Here is a 20,753-nt window from a genome sequence, read left to right as displayed (position 1 = left end):
AAGGGAATGTAAATTAATTCCGGTATACTAGCTTTTATTTTTACTTTGAAAGGGTTTTAATAGCTTTCAGTTCTGACAGTGCAGGAGACCTCAGTGTGCAGGTCTGCAGATAGACACCAATTGAAATCAGATACAATCCTAGTATGATTCCTATAAACTCCAACCCAACATTTACAGCAGCTCTTCCAGGGCTACATTGACTCGTTGATACCCAATCTATCCCAGAAGCAGGATCCAAACTTCTAGCTGGGCAATGTTTGGTTTTATATTTGTATAATATTCTAACCTTTTTCTTTTTTATTGTTTATTTTTTTCCCACTTGTTTAAATAATGTATAATATAAAAAAAAACCCATATAATATCCAGATCAATGGCTGCAATTGTATTTCACTGGGCTGCTCTGAGCATGACATCAGACATGCGGATATAACGGATGCTGTATGTAAACACATCAGTTCTATCAGCAAAGTCATTATTGTGCACCATGTTGTTTAGTGTGCTTTTATAATTAAGGATATAAATCATTTCTTTCTGTACGGGTTCCTGAGGGGCATTCAAACAGATGCATTTCTGGTTGTGCATGTGGATTGCTTATGGGACAGATCAGCCAGGATCAGCACCTGTCCAGGTAAAGGGCTGGTTATAGTCCCGCAGCAGTGTGTCGAAGTTAGCTTGTCGCAGGTTTAACACAGATATTTTTGATTTATACTCAATTTTGAAGCGTGGTCAGCGCTATGTTATTCCACGCCACAACGCAAAAGTGGAAAATCACGAACTAGCAGTGGGTCTAGATACGACCGAGGAGGTGAGGAAGTGAGAGCAAGTTTGTGCGACAATGGAGGGACATGAGGGTGAAAAATAGCAGGGATCCAGGTGGAAAAAGGGTCCCAGCTTTCTCGCGCACCTCTCTCTTCTAGCCGGTCCTTCTTAATGAGTCTTTTTCCTCGATGGCGGTCATACAAAGAAAACAAGCCGATAAGGTACCAAACAGAGAATATGCATAGTGTAGAGCGGATGTAGATTTGACCAATCAGAGGCCTCCTGTCTGCGGTCACCTACAATTTTGGAAAGGTGCACCAGAGTGTCTGCTGAAGGGGCGGGGGCATATCTACGTTAACTGCGACACACACGCAGACAAACTGGTTTCTGAGTATAAACCACCCTTAAACGCTCTTACCTTTACAGTCTGATCTAGTGACGATGTGGCGACTCTGGCCTGAGGTCCCATGTAACCGCAGTGAAGGTCTGTGATGGGCAGGGAATGACGGGCCAGGACGTGGCGTGGCTCAGGAGTGTGACTTAAATCCAACTGGACCACACTGAGAGAGACAGGAAAGAGACCAGTGATCTGCTGATTAGTGACATCAACTGTTTTATATACTTACTTGGAATAACAGTTCAGCCAAAGCACAAAAACAAACAATTTTGGTTCCAATCATATTTATATCTACATGAAGAAGGTTTCATAAATACTCTTTATACATGTTCTATATGAGCCTATCTATCTATCTATCTATCTATCTATCTATCTATCTATCTATCTATCTATCTATCTATCTATCTATGTGACAGGCTGTTAAATTATGGCTGATAGTTCTGTTTCACTTCACCGAGAAACCTTTTCATTTCTGATTTTCTTGGGGGAGAGTAGACGCTAAAACTGTTTCACATACTTATGTAATTTGGACAGATAATAAGGAAATGGATTTCACTTTCTCCCTGCCCTGAGACAGAGCCTACAGATTGTCTCTGACCTTACCAACCATCGGTTTCTAAACCAAGCAGGCATGAAACAATTATCGAATTAATCGATTTTTTTTAAAATAATGATCAACCAATTTAGTAATTCATTAATCGTTAACTGGAGTATAGAAACTCTAAAACATTCCTTTAGCTGACAATTTTAAAATAATATATAGTGTTTGTAATTAAGATTGAAAAAAAATAATAATAATGTTTTTGTCTGTAATTATTCTCCATCCAGAACTCCTCAAGTGGAAAGGTTTTAGTTTCACCTGGTTTAATTTAGTAAATTATCTTCTTAAAGGAACCTATCCAATTATTAATCAATTGATCAATAAAATAATTGACTGATTAATGGGTTTGTAGCCCTATAATCAACTAGTACCAATGGCCAGTTTATGGTCCTGCACAGGTTGGATTTTTCAAAACTGTATCCGCCCGCATCCGTAGAGTTCAGACCCTTTACCCACATTTATCTCCATCTAAAACCTGACTGGAAACACATGGATCCATAGATAATAAAGTGCAACCCGACCCATAATCAAAAAGTGTACACACAGCCATTTATAATAACAGAGACAGAAAAGAACGTTGCCTCACGCTCACATCCAGTGTGCTCTGTTCTCACCTGTAATTTGGCTGAAGTAAGAAGGTTTACCTTGTTAAGTAAATTAAAATACTGTTATCTGGATATCGTTGATTCAATTTATTTTTTAAGATGTAGAATTATTAAATAAGACAGATGTGTCTCGCTGTGCGATCAAGATTCACCTGATCCAAACTTTAGGAGCCAGTGCATCAACCAGCACAACCAACAACCAAACTGAAGGAAGAGGAGCAGCTCCACCTGGTGGTCGCTACTGCTCACTGCAGGTGTCATTTCCTAAATGGACCTCAGCTTCTTTGGCAACAAAGCCTTAGAACCAGGCCCAGTTAGAGAGTGGGGATTTTAATGAACCCACTGCTTCGTCTTTTATACAAAACATTTAAACTTGAGCATAAGCAGGTCTGCATTTGATGGGGCATCGTTACTATGACGACCCTCAGAACTTGACATCATAACAAAAGCATCAACCTGAGCTGATAATGTTTTACTCTGAACTTTGCTACCCTTTCTGTTTCTCATTTTAGCTTCATATTTCCTTTAATGTCCCTTCCTTCGGTTCAGATATTTTCAGCTTCTGGTACCTTGAGAATACTGGATCAGATGTTTTGGATCTTTTCCCTACTCTCTGTAGATCCAGTTCAGAATGGACCTGTAACCCATCACATAGGCGCGTCTGTTACTGAGGTGACCTACCTGCACACACTCCACACCAGTGCCAGGTTGTCTTTGCCCGCAGAAACAAAATGGCTGCTGTCGTCTGTGAACTTCAGACACGTGACGTCCTGATAGTGTCGACTGAGCACCACCAGCAGCTTACCTGTGCAAACCTGGACCAATCAGAGCACAGAGATCATAAACACGCTCAGCTTTAAACAGAAGCTAAGGGTTTCTATGGAAACCAGTAGAATCACCTCCCACAGGTAGATGGCCTCGGCCACTCCGGCAGCGAGGAAGGCCCCATCGGGTGAAGCGGTGAGACAAGTGACCACACCTGGACAGACGATCTTCTGCTGCAGATGGTCCTGCAAACACAGAGGGGTCAGAGCATCTGACTGAATGACCTGAGAGGAATTTGCTTCAACTAGAATCACCTGTATTTACATCTTTATAATAAATAAATACTCAAAGGAGCAGTTTTATTTAAAACACACAGATATAAAAAAAACTCTCCACACATTTTGAATATGCATTTAGTTATGTGGTTTTGTGCACTTATGTCAGCTTTTGTCCCTTTAGGGGTAGAAGCAACCTGAAAGAGTACCCTTTCTTCCTAGTTATGGATGAAAAAAAGTTAGCAAAGCATATTGAGGCTAAATAAATAAATTCAGTCTTAATATCCAACAGTCATTACTGTTATCAATTGACAACTTTAAAAAAAAACAAGGTTGGACATGAAGGAAAAATACTTAACAGGAGGTTAAAAGTGATTTTAGATGTTTGTTTAACCATGTAAAAATAGAACTACAATTATTAATCAGATTAATTGGAATGAATCAATTGTTGTAATTATTGTCAACTCATATCTAGATAAGTTATAGAATTGGAGGCAGATCTTTTAGTTATCAGGCTCCTCTCCTGTGGAACCAACTACCAGTTTTAGTCTAAAAGGCAGACACCCTGTCTACTTTTTAAGGTTAGGCTTAAAACTTTCCTTTTTGATAAAGGTTATAGTTAGAGTGGCTCAGGTTATCCAATGCTATCTCTATAGTTATGCTGCTATAGGCTTAAACTTCTGGAAGGCATAGAGTCCCCCATTTCATCATTCTTTCTCTATTCTCGCACTCTGCAGAATCTGTTAGTTCAATCTCCAACGTTATGCTTTTTCACATAGTAGCTTAATCTGGTCTGTTCCTGTTTGGCTGTGACGCCATCCTGGAGAGAAATATCAGCTGTGCTGCTACTATCAACACCTTTGATTATAGATGTTAGAGACCGGCCTGTTTTTCAGTGTAGTCCTGTTTCTCTGACTGTGACTGGCTTGATGTGCTCTCTTTATCCTCTGACATGGGAGCTGACTCTAAGCTCATCTGCCTGGCTGTGCGTTTCCTGGACGGGGCCGCCTTTTACAGTTGCCTTTTGTATGTCTGCTTCTGTCTCCTTGAACACGAGGCGGCCTCGACAGATGGCAGCTGACACTGAGCCTGGTTCTGCTGGAGGTTTCTGCCGGTTAAAAGGAAGTTTTTCCTCTCCACTGTCACTACAAGCATTCTTAGTGTGAGGGATTGCCTTCCAGTTATTGAGTTGATGCAATCAACTGGCTTTTCTTAAGATATAAAACTTTGAATTAATTTGACTGTATGATCTGGTGAACTGTAAAGTGCCTTGAGATGATGTGTGATGTGAACTGGTGCAATAAAAATAAACAGAATTAAAATTTCGTGATTAAATTGAATTGTTACCAAGAGTTATGGTACAAGAGTGTGTCCTCTTCCACCAATGAAGGCATGTCCAACTTTCCCATTTAAAATTACATTGTGATGGATGGATGGATAGATAGATGGATGGATGGATCATATTTTTCAGCATTCAGCAACTTCAGCATTGTAGATAGTTAACTTTCCTACTCTACCCATCAGTAGCAGTATTCCATTATGTGTTCAGCATCAAGGCAGTCATCCAGGTACCACCCATCTGTGTTAATATATGTTCACTGCTGTGTAAATGCAATGCATACAGCACAGAACCATATCTTTATCATAGTTATAGTTTTACCAGTGGCTGTAGTGGACTGTTCTCCCTGCTGCCCTCTGCAAAGAGGCTTCACAGCATCCACTGCAGATCCAGCAGGTTGTGCACCAGCTTTTTCCCCGCTGCCATCAGACTGTTGAACTCTCCATCACACTTGCAACATTATCTTGCAATATCAACGTGCTGAACTCTAATAAATTTGAGCTAACATTAAAACCCCATAGAGCCGGTGTATGCCCTTTATCTGCCCATAAAATAATAGTTGGGGGTGAGTTAGGCTTTAATCGTGAGAAAACTCACTTTGCAGTTTCTGACCCAAACAGCTACCAGAACCTCCAGGTTCCGAATCTGGTCTGATTTCTATTTTCTGACTCCATTCCTCTTTGGAAACAGGCGGGATGTTTAAACTGCCTAATGAGGGAATGGGCTCAGAAATCCCTGATTCTGTCAGGATTCTAGCTTTTGGTGCTTTGTGAGGGCCAGTATTCGGTGTGCTGGTTCGGTACCGCTCACTTGGACTGTTCGGCTCAGTACGGCCGGGGTTTCTCACCTTCCTCTGGATCTCCCACACGTTGATGAAGTTCTTCCCCAGTTGGGCGCTGAGCAGGAACTCCCCACGCAGGACGGTGAGGGTCCGAGCTGTGGAGTTCCCTCCCCGGTAGGACAGCAGGCTGGAGCCGCTGTGAAGGTCGAACACGGTGCAGTTCCAGAGCTGAGAGCCCGAATCACTGCTGAGCACCACCTCCAACGGCGCCGCCATGTTGGCTATAACAGTACAAGAGAAGGGTTAAGCTCCGCCCACTTCAGCTGCCTGGTACTTTTAACCTCTAGCCCGGTGCATTGTGGGATATGTAGGAAACAATCATGAATGACTTCAAGAAAAAAAAATCAACATCAGACAATGCAGTAAAATTTCAAAGTGAACACATAAAAACATTATGTATAATTAACCATATTTATAACCTAATTACATGTATAAATTAGTGCTTAAGTCTAAAAAAAAGTTATTTATCACATAAAAAAACACCTGACAGCACCATGTACCCAGCACAACTGCACATTCTTAACATCTTCTAGTTTTGTCCTTAAAAATATTAATAAAAATGTTCCAGATTCACTATTAGATCAGTTCAGGGGCTCCGAGCCGTGGCTGCCATCTTGTTCAGGGCAAGATTCTATGGGAACAAAGAAAGACAGGAAAAATAAAAAAAAAAACATTTAATAATGATCCCAAACTAAAAACAAGATAATTAAGCGGATAAGAAATTAACCCAATGTTAGCTTACAAATAGAACAGTTATATTTAAATTAATCAATAAACTTATCAAAAATTAAGATTAACCCATGTGGATGAAGGAATAAATAAATGTAAGTGCATAATCTAGTGGTACATGATCCAGTTTGAGGTGTGGCCATGGTTTTGGGCTGTCACACTGACATAAAAGCTCCCAAGAAAGGATACAAAGAGCAAAGATATATGAAAAGTTCAAGGTATGGGTATTATAAAAAGCTCTGTAGGTCAATTAGAAACACTGCAGATAGTGATTGATAAAAATAAATGCTTAAAAAAGGGACAGGTGGTCTTTCACTGCAGCTCAGATTTAAACTTTAGCTCTTCAAAGGAGTCCAATATTTTTTGATACAGATAAATGAACTTATATGTCCTGGTCACTAATTCAGTATGTATCGGTGCTCTAAATGAGACACACACACAGAGAGACAGAGACGCACACATGCTGAGGTAAACATTCTGTGGTCTCAGCAGATTAATTAATCCTGACGAGGTGCTCTGTTTAATCCCACTTCCTGTCATTTGAACCAATCAGGGCTGCTGATGTCATTCTATCCCATCCCCCCACCATCAGTGTGTAAGTTTGAGTGTGTGTTGGGTGCTGAGTCTCTGTCCAGTTATCATAGCAGCATCAATTTGAGGAAGACGTGCGTATGAAGCGTTTCTGTATTCCATTGAGAGGAGACCACAGCCTGCTGACCCCCGACACCAAATCATCGTGAGTAAAAAAACACAAACAGGAGCTACAAGTAGTTTAGAGAGTGCTGGTTTCTAAGTTTTCTGACAGTGCAAGCTGGTGGTCTGACAGCTTTCGGAAGTACTTGATTTCTTAATCATAAGCTACCACATTTTCTCTGAATCATCTAAATGCGCCATGAGCTGCACAAAATAACAATAGGAAAGAGAACAGGAGTAAAACAATCAAACAACTTTATAATAATATTTCTGTGCATATTCTCAGTCATCTAGGCAAGTGGTTCTCCATCCTTGTCCTCAAGTTCCATTCTCTTACAAGTTTTAGGTCTATTCCTGCTGCCACACAGCTGAAATATGAAGGAATGATCAGCAGTCATCTGTAGTGCTCCATAGCTTCTGAGGAGCTCATGCAACCATTTGAAGCAGGTGTGCTGCAACAGAGATATTTCTAAAACATGCAGAGCAGTCGTACTGGAGGATCAGGATTGATAACTGCAATAACAAAGGCAACTGCTCAGTTTTCTTGGGAAAATGTTGATGCGTATTCAGGGCCCTGTTTGATAAAGCTGGGTGCATTGCAATCCATAGTAAATTGTGGGGTAAATCCCAGCACACCCTGGCTTTTCTATTTCTATCCAAATACCTTAGATCGGTAAGGGCACTTAAGCTACAGTTAACTGTGTCAGCCGTCACCATAATAAATGCTATCTGAATAGTGCTAGTAACAAGAAAGGAGCAAGCACAGAGAAAAAGGATACTTCCTATTAGCAAATCGGTTATTACAGGGAGCCCATGCTGTTCCTAGCCACTGCTTAGGGGTAAGTATTGGCATGGGTGTTGCAATACGATACGTTTCACGATACTTGGGTCGAGATATGATAGTATCGTGGTTTTGCAATATCACTATATACTGTGATAGTTTTACCAGCTATCAAAATTAAAGATATAGAGGACGATTTTTTATTTCTGGGGTGGATCATCTAAATAATGGGTCCTTCTAACTGTCAATCATTCTGGTGAGATGTTTACCTAAGGCTGTTGTACGTGCTCGTCCCCGGTTGGATATATCTCTGATGAGCTACGGTTTTAGGCAGTGATTGAAGCTCACCTTTCTCACCACGGTTCTTTGAAAATGGCTGAGGGTCGTAAGAGAGGAAGTGTCTATGAAGCTTATGAGAAGAAAAGAAATGCGCCAGAACAGGCAGAATGCTTGACGCAGAGACCTCTCTGTGCAAGGAGAGCTTCTCAAGGTAGGTATTAAAGATAGGCTCTGTGTATGCACCTTGAAGCTCTATCTCTCGGGTATTGTGGAAAATATCAGTTCTGACATGCAACAGGGAGCCAATACCAAGGTGTAATAAACTCACACATCATTAATGATAATTATCCTAACATAGGACAGTGATTCTTTCTCAAGCAGCTCACACTAAGGCAAACTGTTGGTGGAATGCTGATGTTTTTAAGCACAGGAATCCATTATCCTAATTGATTCCTAATCAGATTTAAATAATTGACTTTTCATTCTCCTTGGTAGTTGGAGCCTTTTTTTTTATATGATTTCTTTCATTGCATTGATTTCAAATGCAGGGTTGTATATGCTTGAACACTGAAGCTCCAATTCCCCCCCTCTGTTCAGTCCTTCACCCCTCATTCCAACCATATGTCCTCTCTGTCCAAGATCTGAACATCATTTTCGTCAAATGCCTGTCCTTTGTTCTTGAGGTGCTGATGTACTAGTGTGTCCTTCCCAGAGCTACCTCCTGGCTCTCCTGTGCTGTGCCATGCATTTATGCAACTGTTATTCAGTTTCCTGAATGCAGGAGTCTCAGCAGTCCTCACTGCACTGGACTGCATTCACACCCCTTGGACAAATGGAGTATAGAAAATTTTAACCTCTAGAGGAAGACTTGAATATTTCTGCTTGCTACAGTATCTGAGACACCGGGGTCACATTTTCAAGGAATCATCTGGAAATCTGACTTTTTTAACATTAAAACATGTGATTAAGTGTTGGGCCTCAGTTAGAACCTACCAGACATGACAGTGTGAAAGGGGCTGTATGTGGGCTCTGTGATCAAACCAGGAAAGCCCAGAAGGGTCCTACGTCATTCTAAAACTAACCATATACCAGGCAAAAATGGCATCAAGCCTTCGTTTGGGAAAAAAGATCAATCAGGAACTCACTGCAGGCAGTCTCTAAGCACTTCTTGTATAACACTTTAGCCGTTCTGTATGAGACCAGAAAACTATGGTAAATGAACCATAGCTAATTGCTAATGTCGCTAATGCTCCATCCACCTGAACACACACACACCCCAAACTTGTCTCACTATCTTTGCGGGGTCTTTCGATTGACTTCGATTAATTTCTACAGCCTTACCGTGACCCTTACCCTAACCCTAACCATTACGGATTGATACGTAAACCTAACCCCAACCTAAACTCAGTTCAAACCTTGGTCCTAAACGTGACCCCCTGACCAAAAACCAGCAATTCCCCGTGTGGGGCCCAGGGGTCAGGCCCCACAAGGAGCAGTGAGTTCCCACAACGTGCCATTTTCCCTGAAAATGGGCCCCACAATGTGTTACAAATAAGAGCAAATTAACATGTACACCCTTGCAAGAAAAAAGGGAATATGAAAAGGGATCTGAATGAGCTCTATTTAATTTTATTGCAACCTAAAATGATTAAACATGAATATCAAAACAAATTCAGAAGGATTGCATGTGAAAAATATCAAGTTATGACTTCTTTGAGGTTTCAAAGCAATTTTTCAGGTAAAAAATTCTGATCAGGCAAAATGTTCTTTGGAATGTTATTTTACCAAAATAATGTTTTATCCACCACCCTGATTCACATTGTGAAGTGTGGTACCATTCCAGACCAAATTAGGGCCCTAAACAAAATGTTAGTTGGAGGCCCCAGCCCTACACCCTCCACCTCTCCCCATCCCAAATGTATGATGTTTACAAAATGACTGTATAGCAAAATGGCATCTAATTCACCTTTATTAATGACACCAAATGTTGACAACTGTTGTGCTCTTGTAGCAGCTGTATGTGTAAAGATACCTTTTGATGGCTCTGGTGCTGACAAATTTCAGCATTAGTATGGTAAGAAATCCGGACAAAAAAATCTTTACAAGCAGATAAAGATATGTTTAGGTCTTAAAGGTAAAGTACACTATCAAATAAATCAAAATATTAGCCTAAAAAATATTCATAACCGGTAATGCAATTATTTAAACTGCTAATAATAATAAAAATAAGAGCAACCACGATTAAAAACTATTGTGACATCCATTATTAAAGACTTTATTACAAATACTGTTGCTTTTATTACTACTCTTTCTAGTACTAATATTCACAAAAACTACTCATATTTCTATCCATTATTATATTTTATTTTTTATCATTATTGTTGTAGTATTATTATTTTACACAAACCACAGTTCTAAGAAAACATAATTCAGGATCAAATAGAATGATATAAAATTTTAGTTTCCTCTGTAAACAAATGCATTATTTACACTCATTTCAAACAGTGTTTCTCTCTTAAGAAGATGACTGTTGTGAATTCAATTACCAATAGATGTTATCATTCTGGTCGTAAGAGAAAAAGTGTTTTTTAGTGTAGTCCTGTTTCTCTGATTGTGACTGGCCGGATGGGCTCTCTTCATCCTCTGACATGGGAGCTGGCTTGAAGCTCCTCTGCCTGGCTGTGTGTTTCCTGGACGGCGCCTTTTTACACCAGTCAGTCTTTGCAGATGGCTGCTCACACTGAGCCTGGTTCTGCCGGAGGTTTCCTCCTGTTAAAAAGGAGCTTTTCCTCTCCACTGTCGCTACAAGCATGCTTAGTGTGAGGGATTGCCTTTGAGTTGATGCAATCAACTGGTTTTCCTTAGCTAGAAAACCTTGTATCAATTTGACTGTATGATCTGGTTGAATTGCCTTGAGATGACATGTGTTGTGAATTGGGCACTATAAATAAACTGAATTGAGTTGATATTTATCTCCTTAAAAAGTTTAAAACTTCTTACCATAGATTAATATACTTAACCATAAATTCATTACCTAAATTCTATAGCTCATATGCGACCACCAACTTTTTCCCCTACTGTTTTTCAGCAGAGGTGAAGGCATAAGCCATGTCACAGATGTTAATCAGGGCCTCTAGAGAAAAGGAACTTCTACAATAAAAGACAGAGACTGGAAATAGCCATTTATGATGTTGCTTTTGCAACATCTTGATAGCTCATCTTCTGTAGTGCTGCAAGAATATTTTTTTTTATCTCAAACTGTATCCTGTCAAGGATTAAGTGTGAAATAGTCTTTTTTTTCTCTCCCTCCCCAATGTGGCTCCTATCTTTCCACAGAGATAAAGGCAGTGCTATAGGGAACCGCCTCACGGTGGGGCCCTTGGCAGCGTTCTGCGGCATGCTTGACCTCAGTAAATTGTTCCCCCTGTAAGACCCCCCCATCCCAATGTATGTGATGAACGGCTTATACTGAAACTGAAATCTCGATTACAATGTAAATTGTAGTTGAGAATAAAGAGATTGATGGATTGATTGATTGATTGATTGATCAGATGTGGAGTGCAGGCAAATATTATGCAGTCAGATTTCAGGTGGTGTCTTCCTTCTAACACCTCTGTGAGCTAAATGTGGCCCCCATTGGAAGATGAGGTCCTAAGCACAGCATGTGTTCCCTGTTTAGGTTGGGGTGGCCCCTGTGAAGTGATTTGAACAGTTGATTTCGGGCTCCACTTTTTGATTCTGATTTAGTTTTAAAATGCTTACAGCTTCCACAATCTGATTGTCCTGAATCGGAGTCCACTTAGTCATCGTCCTCCATAGAGTCCGAGCTTGTTTCAGGCGCCTCTGTTCCTGTGATGGTTCTTCTCAGCCAGACAGAGTGGGTAGCAGAGCAGAGTAGTCTCCTCTGCAGCCATCTGATGATTCAAGCTGCAGGATTGTCACTCGTTGTGTGAACTGTTTCATTTTGGATTTTGTTTCAGGATAATAGAATTCTCTGAAACAAAGCATGTTTCACCATAAAGCTTAACTAATTGTTAGTTTTGCTGAAACATTTCCCCTTCAGGGCTGCTCAGTGGCGCAGTGGGTAGCACTGCTGCCTTGCAGCAAGAAGGTTCTGGGTTTGATTCCCGGCCTGGGTCTTTCTTGCATGTTCTCCCTGAGCATGCGTGGGTTCTCTCTGGGTACTCAGGCTTCCTCCCACTGTCCACAGTTAGGTTAATTGGCTTCTCTAAATTGTCCTTAGGTGCGAGTGTGTGCATGAATGGTTGTTTGACCTGTTTGTCTCTGTGTTGTCCTGCGATGGACTGGCAACCTGTCCAGGGTGTACCCTGCCTCTTGCTTATTAGCAGCTGGAGATAGGCACCAGCACCCCTCGCGACTCTGCTTGGGATTAAGCGTGTAAAGAAAATGGATGGATGGATTTCCCTTCTGTCTGAGATGATTTCACCTCTATTTCCATGGTTTCCTGAGTCTCACTTTATTTGTTGTTACGTGTTTGGCCTTGATAAAGTGGTCCCACTTCAGCTGTCTTACTGCTGTCTGTTTGCAGGTCGGGGGTCAGTCTCAGAGAACCGGGGACTTTGGAGGGAAGGGCCTCACTGCCAGGACACCTGAGCGACCTGTCTGCTAGGTGGCGGCCATCTGCATCACCAACTCGCCGCTTACGGTTTGAGGATGAGACAGAGATTGAAGCAGAGTCTCGTTACCGAGAGCGACAGCTTCAAAGGACGTTTGGGCAGCCGGGGACTGGTGTCCTCATGTCTAAACTGGACATAAACCAGTGCATTAATGCCCGTTTAGGACACAAAGGGACGGAAGCCGATGCTGGTCAGCAACAGAGAAGAAAAACAATGATGAGGGTGGTGCGACCCTTTGAATCAGGTGGGGTTAAGTTGGGAAATACAGCCCACTTGGACCAGCGCCTCCTTCAGCATCCACCTTTAAATGAGAGAAGAGGGAGTGGCCTTGCCAGGCCCCACCTCCACATGCGGACAGAGCTGCTCAAAGACTCCTATATCGGCTGTGTCACACCTGCTCCCTCAGGTGATGGAGTGGGTGGAGATGTCAGCAAGCACGGGAGAGGGAGAGCCAACATGATGCAAAAAAACAGCAACCAGGTTATCGATTCACAGGCCCCACTTACTCTGGAAATACCAGTAAACCCGTATGCCCCTGTCACAGTGGGGACACCTCCCCAGTCATCTACTGCCCCCCATCATCCCCGTTCATGTTTGTCTACTTTAACCCCACTCACTGTCAGGCCCCTGATGATGTCAGGGAATGGAAATCTCAATAACACAGCAACAGGAGAGAATCGAAACCAGAACGAGGAGAAACAGAGGAACCACTCAGCTGCTGAGCCTCACAGAGAACCTCAGACCCGGTCAGAGTTGAAGGAAAGGAGAAGATGCTCTTCCTCAGGTGATACATCCTCCTAATCCTTTAACTGCATCCCTGTAGGCACCTTTAAATCCATCATACAACAGATCATCTGCAGACTTCAGCACTCAGAAACAAGTAAAGCTGTTCATTAATAGATTATTATTCCAACTGTTAGCCATAGTATGTCACCTGGACACTCTCCCCTACAGGCTTGAGCAAGAGAGCAGCGGGTTGTCCAACTTGCTTTTTTTTCCCAACAGCAATTTGATAACTGCTGGGGAAAAACACCCGACTGATGGGCATCTTTATTATTTGTGGTGTGACAAGCTAAACTTTCTCCACAAAGCTATAAAACGTCTAATGGATCTCTGAATGGATAGACTTTATTTTGGATGCAAACATACATAAATACAGCTCAGTCACTTCAGAAGAGTTGTTTTACAATCACTATCTGAAAAAGAAAAAGCCTTAAGGACCCATCTAGTTGATGCCCTTTTTAATAACCCCCCCCCCCAGAAGGTAAGGCAAGGCTAGGCAAATGTATTTGTGTAGCACAATTCAGTACAAAGACAATGCAAAGTGCTTTACATGATTAAAATATAGGAAATAAATAAATAAAACAGAATCAAAGCAAGTAAGAAAAAAAATATAAATAATGCAAAAACAAAAAAGAACATTAAAAACAGTTGGACTAAAGAAAATAAAAAAGTTGAACTAATGATGTTTCAGTTGAACTATTTTACTAGAACAGTCGAAGTCGAACAAATGTGTTTTTAGTCTTGATTTAAAGGAACACAGGCTTTCTGCACTTTTACAGTTTTACAGAAAGATCAAGAATACCATTTCTAAAAACAAACAGAAAGAAATAGAATTATTTATTAGGCATTATTACCCCATTTTACATTTAATCATCTGGCATAATAAGCAGTTGTTATTTTTCACTTTTCTTACATCATGACAGAGAGATAGATAAAATTACATAAACCCAGAATACAAACAAGAAGACATTTATTTTACAATATCAATGAGTATACAATGTTCAAACATTTGAAAGTAAAGGATTTTACAATTCACTGGTTGACTGATTAATTCGCTGGTTTGATTTTTTTCTTCTTTTTTTTCTTTTTCTTTTTGTGGCTTATTTTTGAAGTTTGCTATTTGCTCAATATTCAATAATTTTATATGTACTTCTTCATTTTTCAGCCTGATATTACAGCAATAAATGCACGGTGTAATGTTCTAACATTTCCTATTTAAAAAAACATTTTCCCTTTTAAATAAAAAAAAAAAAATCTGAATAAAACAGGAAGCGAATAATAAGAACACATATGTATTATAGATCCTTTTCAATAATGAAAAAAAAAAAATCAAACATGGTGTTTCTGGTCCACAGCTGAAGACAGAGCCCCTCCCACCAGAACTGAGAGACACGTCAGTCATCCAATAAGAGAGGAACTCCAGGGTACCATCACACCTCCTGAAAGGTGAGTTCAAACCCGGACTGATGACATCATTACTGCATGATCGAAGCTCCATCACAGCTGAATTCCCGACTGTTATAAGAATCATATCCTACTGACATGATAATAAAACTCTCTATTATGTTTTTAAATATAGAGTTGGAAAATATTTGATTATTAGTAAAAGAAAACATATATTTCACTCTTTTAACTACTCATTTTGTCCTGTATACCATGAACAGATTCAAAATGCCACTATATCTTTTTAAATATATCCCAATATCTGAATGGTTAAAATGCAAAGCCAATAAACCACCAACCAATTATCTCCTCTGTAGAAAAGATGGCGTTCAAAGGTGAGTTTGATTGTTGGTGCTGAAATCAATTTCATGATGTCCTACAATTCAAAAATACTTTATTAATCCCAAAGGGAATAAATGTTGCAGTAAATCATAGGGTACTGGTTATAGGATATATAGTCCATACCTAAACTCCACTTGTTCCAGTGCTTAATCACGTCTTCCTTAAATTTCAGTCTGTGCTGCATTTGTTGCTTCTATCTTGTAGATTTGTTGTTATGCTGCTTAAAGTGCAAAGTGTCCTTGAATGATTTTTTAAAAATGCTATTAGTAGGGATGCATAAAATATCAGCATTAATATCAATATCAGTCCATTTTGATCGCTGCTGAACATATAGTGTCGGTCCAATACGTAAAATGGAGCTCAAATTACCAACTGTATTTCTATAAAGATGCTGTTTTTGTTTCATGAGGGGCTATTTGACGTTGTTTGGTCCTGTGACCGTGATCGTGATGCAGCTCGGGATTGTGGGTGTTTAGTTGTGTCAGAGGAGCAATGAATGCCCATGGACAAAGGACAGAAAAAGCAGCAATTTTAACATCAGATATCAACATTGGCACATAATTTTATATCGGTGCATCCCTAGATAATCATATGAAAATTTAAATAATCAGAAAAAGTACAACTGGATTCCTACTTTTCATGAAGGGCTGCAGACCTCCAGCCTTAGATGAGAAAACATGTTGCAAATAATTTTGACGTAGAATGTTGTTACTGTGTAGGGAAAATGACAGGGACCTGCTCAGAAGAACAGACAGAAATCTGCTGACCTGAATGAGACCATGTGTCAAGCTACAGAAGAAATGCAGCACAGGGGATTCTCTTCTCTCCGGTTTCAAGAGTTTTTCCTCCAGTGTTTCTAATTACAATGCAAGAGAAACAGTAATCAACACTAAACAATTCTCTTTAGGATACAGTTTTATTAGGTTCCCCTTCTACACCCAAAACCAGCGAGACCAAGAACCCAAACAGAATATGTAGCCAGTACATATAAGGCAGTTGGGCTGCTTCAAATCCTCATAGCATTTCAGGGTTGTGGTGACCCTTAGTCAGACCAACCAGAGGCCAAATTCAGAGCCTGCAGGACTGGGGTTGATGTGGGAGGATTATTTTTCCTGCATTCCCAGGAAACAAAAGGCTGCTTTGCAGCGCTGTGAGGGTGGTGAAGTCCTGTTCTTTTCCTGGATCAGAGTTTTCTGCAGATTTTAGAAATGACCCAAAATTATCTTGTTTTTCTGACTCCTTTCTTTAGGTTCAGCAGAGATGGACCATCTCGTCTCTCACTGCGCCGCCTTTTCTCTACAGTCAAACTAAGCAGGCCTCGAACCGGCAGCCTGGACCGGTTATCCACAAAGCCCCACCCCCCCACTCTGGACCATGCCCCTAATGATGGCAGCAGGTCTTGCAGCCTGTTGAAGAAATCTCCTTCTGCTCAGTCTCTGGTAAGACCTGCAGCTGTGGATCTCAAGTTTTAAGTGTGAAATATTTTTCTTTCTGAGCTGTGATGGTCTTGTTTTTCCTTCAGGGGGCGCTGGGGTTAAAGAAGTACTCATCAATACAGAGTTTTAGTTCTGAGAAGAACAAGAACCGCTGTGCAGAACATAGACCTGCTGATGAGCAGTAGGTCATCTGTTTTTCAATCAGAAGACCACAGAAACCTCCTAACCCAATCAAATCTCAGTTTCCACCTCTGTCTGTCCCTCAGATTTCTGCCTCGGTGTCTGAGCTCAGAGGACATAAGTCAGCCCTGCTCAGGGAGATCTGTTGGTCGGGTTCTTCAGGTCTGTTCTGATGGAACGGTTCTGTTAGAACTCAGCCGACCAGCAGATCAGAAGCTTGGGTTCATCATCGGCCGAGGAAAACAACGAACAGACTCTGGTAATTAAGAGTATTCACTCCTCTAAAACTTTTTCTAATATTGTTCCATTTTAACTTCAACTTTAACCAGTTATAGTAAAAAGACCAAAACGAATTTGTCCATCATTATGTCGAGGTAAAAAGATTTGTTTTCTGAAATATCTGAAAAATTGGCAGTGCATTTTTACACTCACTGTAGTTTGGGTCGTAAGTCCACTCTGGTACCATTTGTAGGTCAGAAGCTTCAATTTTGGTAACCTTTACTCCAGAGAACATCCAGCATCATGAAGACTAAAGAACTTAGGAGACGTTCAGAGAGGAAGTTCTGGTTCAGATTATAGGAGGGTTACTTCCCTGAACGTCTCCCAGAGCTCTGATCAACCCATTATCTGAACAAGGACAAAGGAGAATCACCTGCAGCCCTACCAAGACATATAGCTTCTCAACATCTTCAGATCTGTTCAAACTGGTGTCAAACATTTGTGCCACAAAATCGTTTGTTTAGGCTGCTGCCCTTTTAAAGATATCATTGAAAATTTCCAGAGGTCACCAAAGGTCAACCAGCCTTCCACCTTTAATAAATAGACAAAACAGCTGTCTATTTTTCCGATTTTGCTTCTTTTCGCGTTATTGACAAAATTTCAAACCATTCCTCCACTTAACTTGTGTTAAAAAAAAACTTCAAACCAAGTGTGGCACAAATGAAAAGTTTTGCTGCATTAATGTAGCACAAACTTTTCACAACGTTTTTATCTGGTTTGGTCAATGAGCGGGTCGACCTTCTCTTATTAACTCTTTTTAAAAAGAGCATAAAACAACATTTTTTGCTGCACAAACATGCAACTTCAAGTCCACCTAGAGCCAAGGCAGGGAGCGTGTTTCTTAAAGAAGCATCCAGGAGGAGCATGGTGACTCTGGGGGGGCTGCATAGAGCCACAGCTCTAGTGGGTCAATCTGTCCAGAGGACAACTGTGAGTCTTTCACATCTCAACTCTGTCTCAAAAGAGGTGGAAAAAAAAAAAAGGAAAGCGTCTTTTGCAAACCTCGATCCACCACCCCTCCATCTGCTGGGAGATGGAAACTTTTAAATGATAAATAATGAGCCAAATTTGGTTGTTTTGTTTATTACTGGGAGCAATAGGAGCGGATGTAGCCAATCTGGAACCTGTCTGAATAATGAACAGTTTTCTTTAAAGTCTAGAGACGACAATGTGATTTTGAAACATACAAATAGCTGATTTTTTTTATTTGTAAAAAACAAAGAGAATGTAACTGATTAGCAAGGGTTGATTTACCATTAGGCAATACTAGGCAGCTACCTAGGGCCAGCAGATCATGGCTTATTTACAGTGAAAAGAAGGAATGTTTTATTAATTTTTTTTGTTGCGTTTTTGGAAACACAGGAAGGAGCGATCTGCTAAGCAAGCTTAGTGCTTGGAAAAAAAATCTTTCATTCCTTTTGAGACAGCATGAAAAGTCAGCTGAGTACAAAACATAGAGAGGAAAACAACAAGAAGAGAGGGACAAAACGTAGAACATATAATGTATGTCTATTCTATTAAAATTTCTGTATCAGTTTAATGGGTCTGTTTTATGTGCTGTCTTCTCAATTCAAAGGGCCCCTGCATGTCTTTGCCTATGGCCCCAAATGTCCTAAATCCACCCCTGCTGATTAGATTAAGACCCATCCCTAACAGTTAAGGCCATCGGCCGCTTCAGGGCAGCTATATGTTGTTCCAGCAGAAAATGTCAAACATCACCACAGCATGACTTTTACTACGTTAATTTGGTTTATCTCACTTCCTCCATTATCAGTCCTGCAGCTCTATTTGTTGGTAGAATAAGTGGCTGTTGAAGATCTCCACCCCATGTGTTCATCTGTCAGACAATAATGATGAGCTGTAGGCTCTGAATGAAGAAAGTGTTTGTGTTCAATCTATCTCTGTCTGGTTCTAGGTGTGTACGTGGAGGACTTGGTGGACCGCTGCAGTCAGAAGCTGTATGCAGGCCTCTTATCTGTGGGAGACGAGATCTTGGAGGTGAACAGAGAGAAAGTTGCCTCTCTCAGTTTGGATCAGGTGAACCAGGTGCTGCTCCAGAACCCCACCTCCACCGTACGGATCCTGAGACGGAAGACCGCCTCTGCACTCTAGTAGATAACTCCCTACTGGTTCCTGGACCATAACGCTGTTCTAAAGCCCAACTGATCACATTTTGAGAAGGGGGCGGAGCTTTTAAATGTCTTGCTAAGGCAACAAATGATTGAGAGTCACTTGTCCTCCTGATCACTGGTGGCTCTGCACAAAAGGAGGACAGGTTCTGGTTGGACCACTGCCCAACCAGAACCGTTTCCAAATGCAGAGACAGAGTCATTACATGAAATAAACCTTTTTATATGTGTGACTCTTGCCTGTTTTTAATGTTTGTATTCAGGTCAACCTGGAAATCATACAAACCATTTTTTAAGGGTGTTAGAACTGGTATTTTACAGCCAAAATATTTCTAAATTTCGCTTAAATTTTTTAAAAATCGTTTTAAAGAAAATAACAGCTTAGAGCTAATTTGTTTCCCTTTTAAAAACATTTTTTTTTTCTCGTTAAGGTGAGTATGCATGTTCATGTGGATGTAGCATTAGCAACATTAGCAGTTTGCTTTGGCTCGTTTAACTGTCTGGTAAAACACTTACCGACTGCCTCCAGGTGAGACCCTGATTGGTGGAAGAGAAATGGGAGTGTTGATAGCAAGGTGGGCTTATGTTAGCACCATTGCAGGAATGACATTGATACAGAAGGAGAAGCTTTTTCTGGTTTGGACAAAAAGCCCACACCAAAAAACGAAACTACTTACACAGTTCAGCGAGTTTTAACTGGAGCACAACACCACCACACATGTTCTAACATGAAAAAGTTATGAGTCTTCTAAACTCCTTTAAGGGTTTTCCTTTCAAGTTTCCAAACTTTTAGAACAATGCAAAACTTCAACCACCTCCCTCTTCCTCTTGCAGCAAAATCAGATACTGCAATTGGTTCAAACTTTAGATTTCAGCTTTAGCCATCTGTGTGATGGAGTCCGAATGTGTTTTGATCTAAGATACCATCTGGAGTAGAATCTGGGTTTCATCTGGAACCATTCGGTTCTAGAAACTAGGATGGAATAGCTTGATTTATATTGTCATCTCATATCATGAGTTGGCTCAACATTTCCTATGGTGACAATCAAATCCTTTCAGTGAAGCCACCGGAACGAGGAGCATCATGGTCAGCAGATGGAGCTCTATGAGATCTCGTCTGACTGTAAAACCCAAAGAGGGGGACTGAGTTCTGTTTAACCACCAAGCAGGAGCCATGGTGGGGACACAGAACCATTGCTGGACCTTCAACCATCTAACTTTGAGGAGACAGAAGCAGTTGCTGCAAAACACTTTAGGCAGAAGAGGAAAATCTGATCTCTGAAGAATAAACTGAAAGGGGTCAAAGATTCAGATTATGGTTCAGTTCTGATCCAGGCGAAGGCAGGTAGAGTACCCAAAAATTGTACCAAAGTAAGGCTAGCACTACTACATACTTTTACTCAAATAAAAGTAAGAAGCAGCCATCCCAGATGTGACTCAAGTGACCGTTAAAAAGTATT

General features: G+C 40.8%; 2 protein-coding genes across 2 annotated transcripts in view; one reads left to right on the top strand and one right to left on the bottom strand.

Annotated features, from left to right (window-relative positions):
- Positions 1–5,817, bottom strand: part of wdr18 (WD repeat domain 18) — a 24,620-nt gene extending 18,803 nt beyond the window's left edge. The window contains exons 1-4 of the mRNA XM_015386185.1: positions 5,589–5,817; positions 3,262–3,372; positions 3,044–3,177; positions 1,125–1,319 (exon numbers count right to left, since the gene is read on the bottom strand). Coding sequence (XP_015241671.1) covers positions 1,125–1,319; positions 3,044–3,177; positions 3,262–3,372; positions 5,589–5,798 — 650 coding nt within the window. The 5' untranslated portion in view covers positions 5,799–5,817. The remainder of the gene's footprint in view (positions 1–1,124; positions 1,320–3,043; positions 3,178–3,261; positions 3,373–5,588) is intronic.
- Positions 5,818–6,924: 1,107 nt separating this feature from the next.
- LOC107091954 lies at positions 6,925–19,276 on the top strand. The gene is made up of 7 exons (XM_015386192.1): positions 6,925–7,047; positions 12,614–13,485; positions 14,840–14,930; positions 16,519–16,708; positions 16,792–16,886; positions 16,972–17,144; positions 19,080–19,276. The coding sequence occupies exons 1-7, from the start codon at positions 6,983–6,985 to the stop codon at positions 19,274–19,276; spliced, it is 1,683 nt and encodes a 560-aa protein (XP_015241678.1). The 5' UTR covers positions 6,925–6,982.
- Positions 19,277–20,753: the final 1,477 nt, after the last annotated feature.

This window comes from Cyprinodon variegatus, unplaced genomic scaffold (assembly GCF_000732505.1).
Source record: "Cyprinodon variegatus isolate N-32 unplaced genomic scaffold, C_variegatus-1.0 Scaffold359, whole genome shotgun sequence".
Classification (NCBI taxonomy): domain Eukaryota; kingdom Metazoa; phylum Chordata; class Actinopteri; order Cyprinodontiformes; family Cyprinodontidae; genus Cyprinodon; species Cyprinodon variegatus.
Note: the sequence above shows the minus strand (reverse complement) of the source record. Positions and strands in the feature narration are given on the sequence as shown.

Excerpts from the sequence above, each read along its gene's own strand:
- LOC107091954 (XM_015386192.1), top strand. The coding sequence starts at position 6,983 with ATGAAGCGTTTCTGTATTCCATTGAGAGGAGACCACAGCCTGCTGACC. Across the intron at positions 7,048-12,613 it reads ACCCCCGACACCAAATCATC|GTCGGGGGTCAGTCTCAGAG; the intron begins GTGAGTAAAAAA and ends GTCTGTTTGCAG. Across the intron at positions 14,931-16,518 it reads ACCATCACACCTCCTGAAAG|GTTCAGCAGAGATGGACCAT; the intron begins GTGAGTTCAAAC and ends TCCTTTCTTTAG.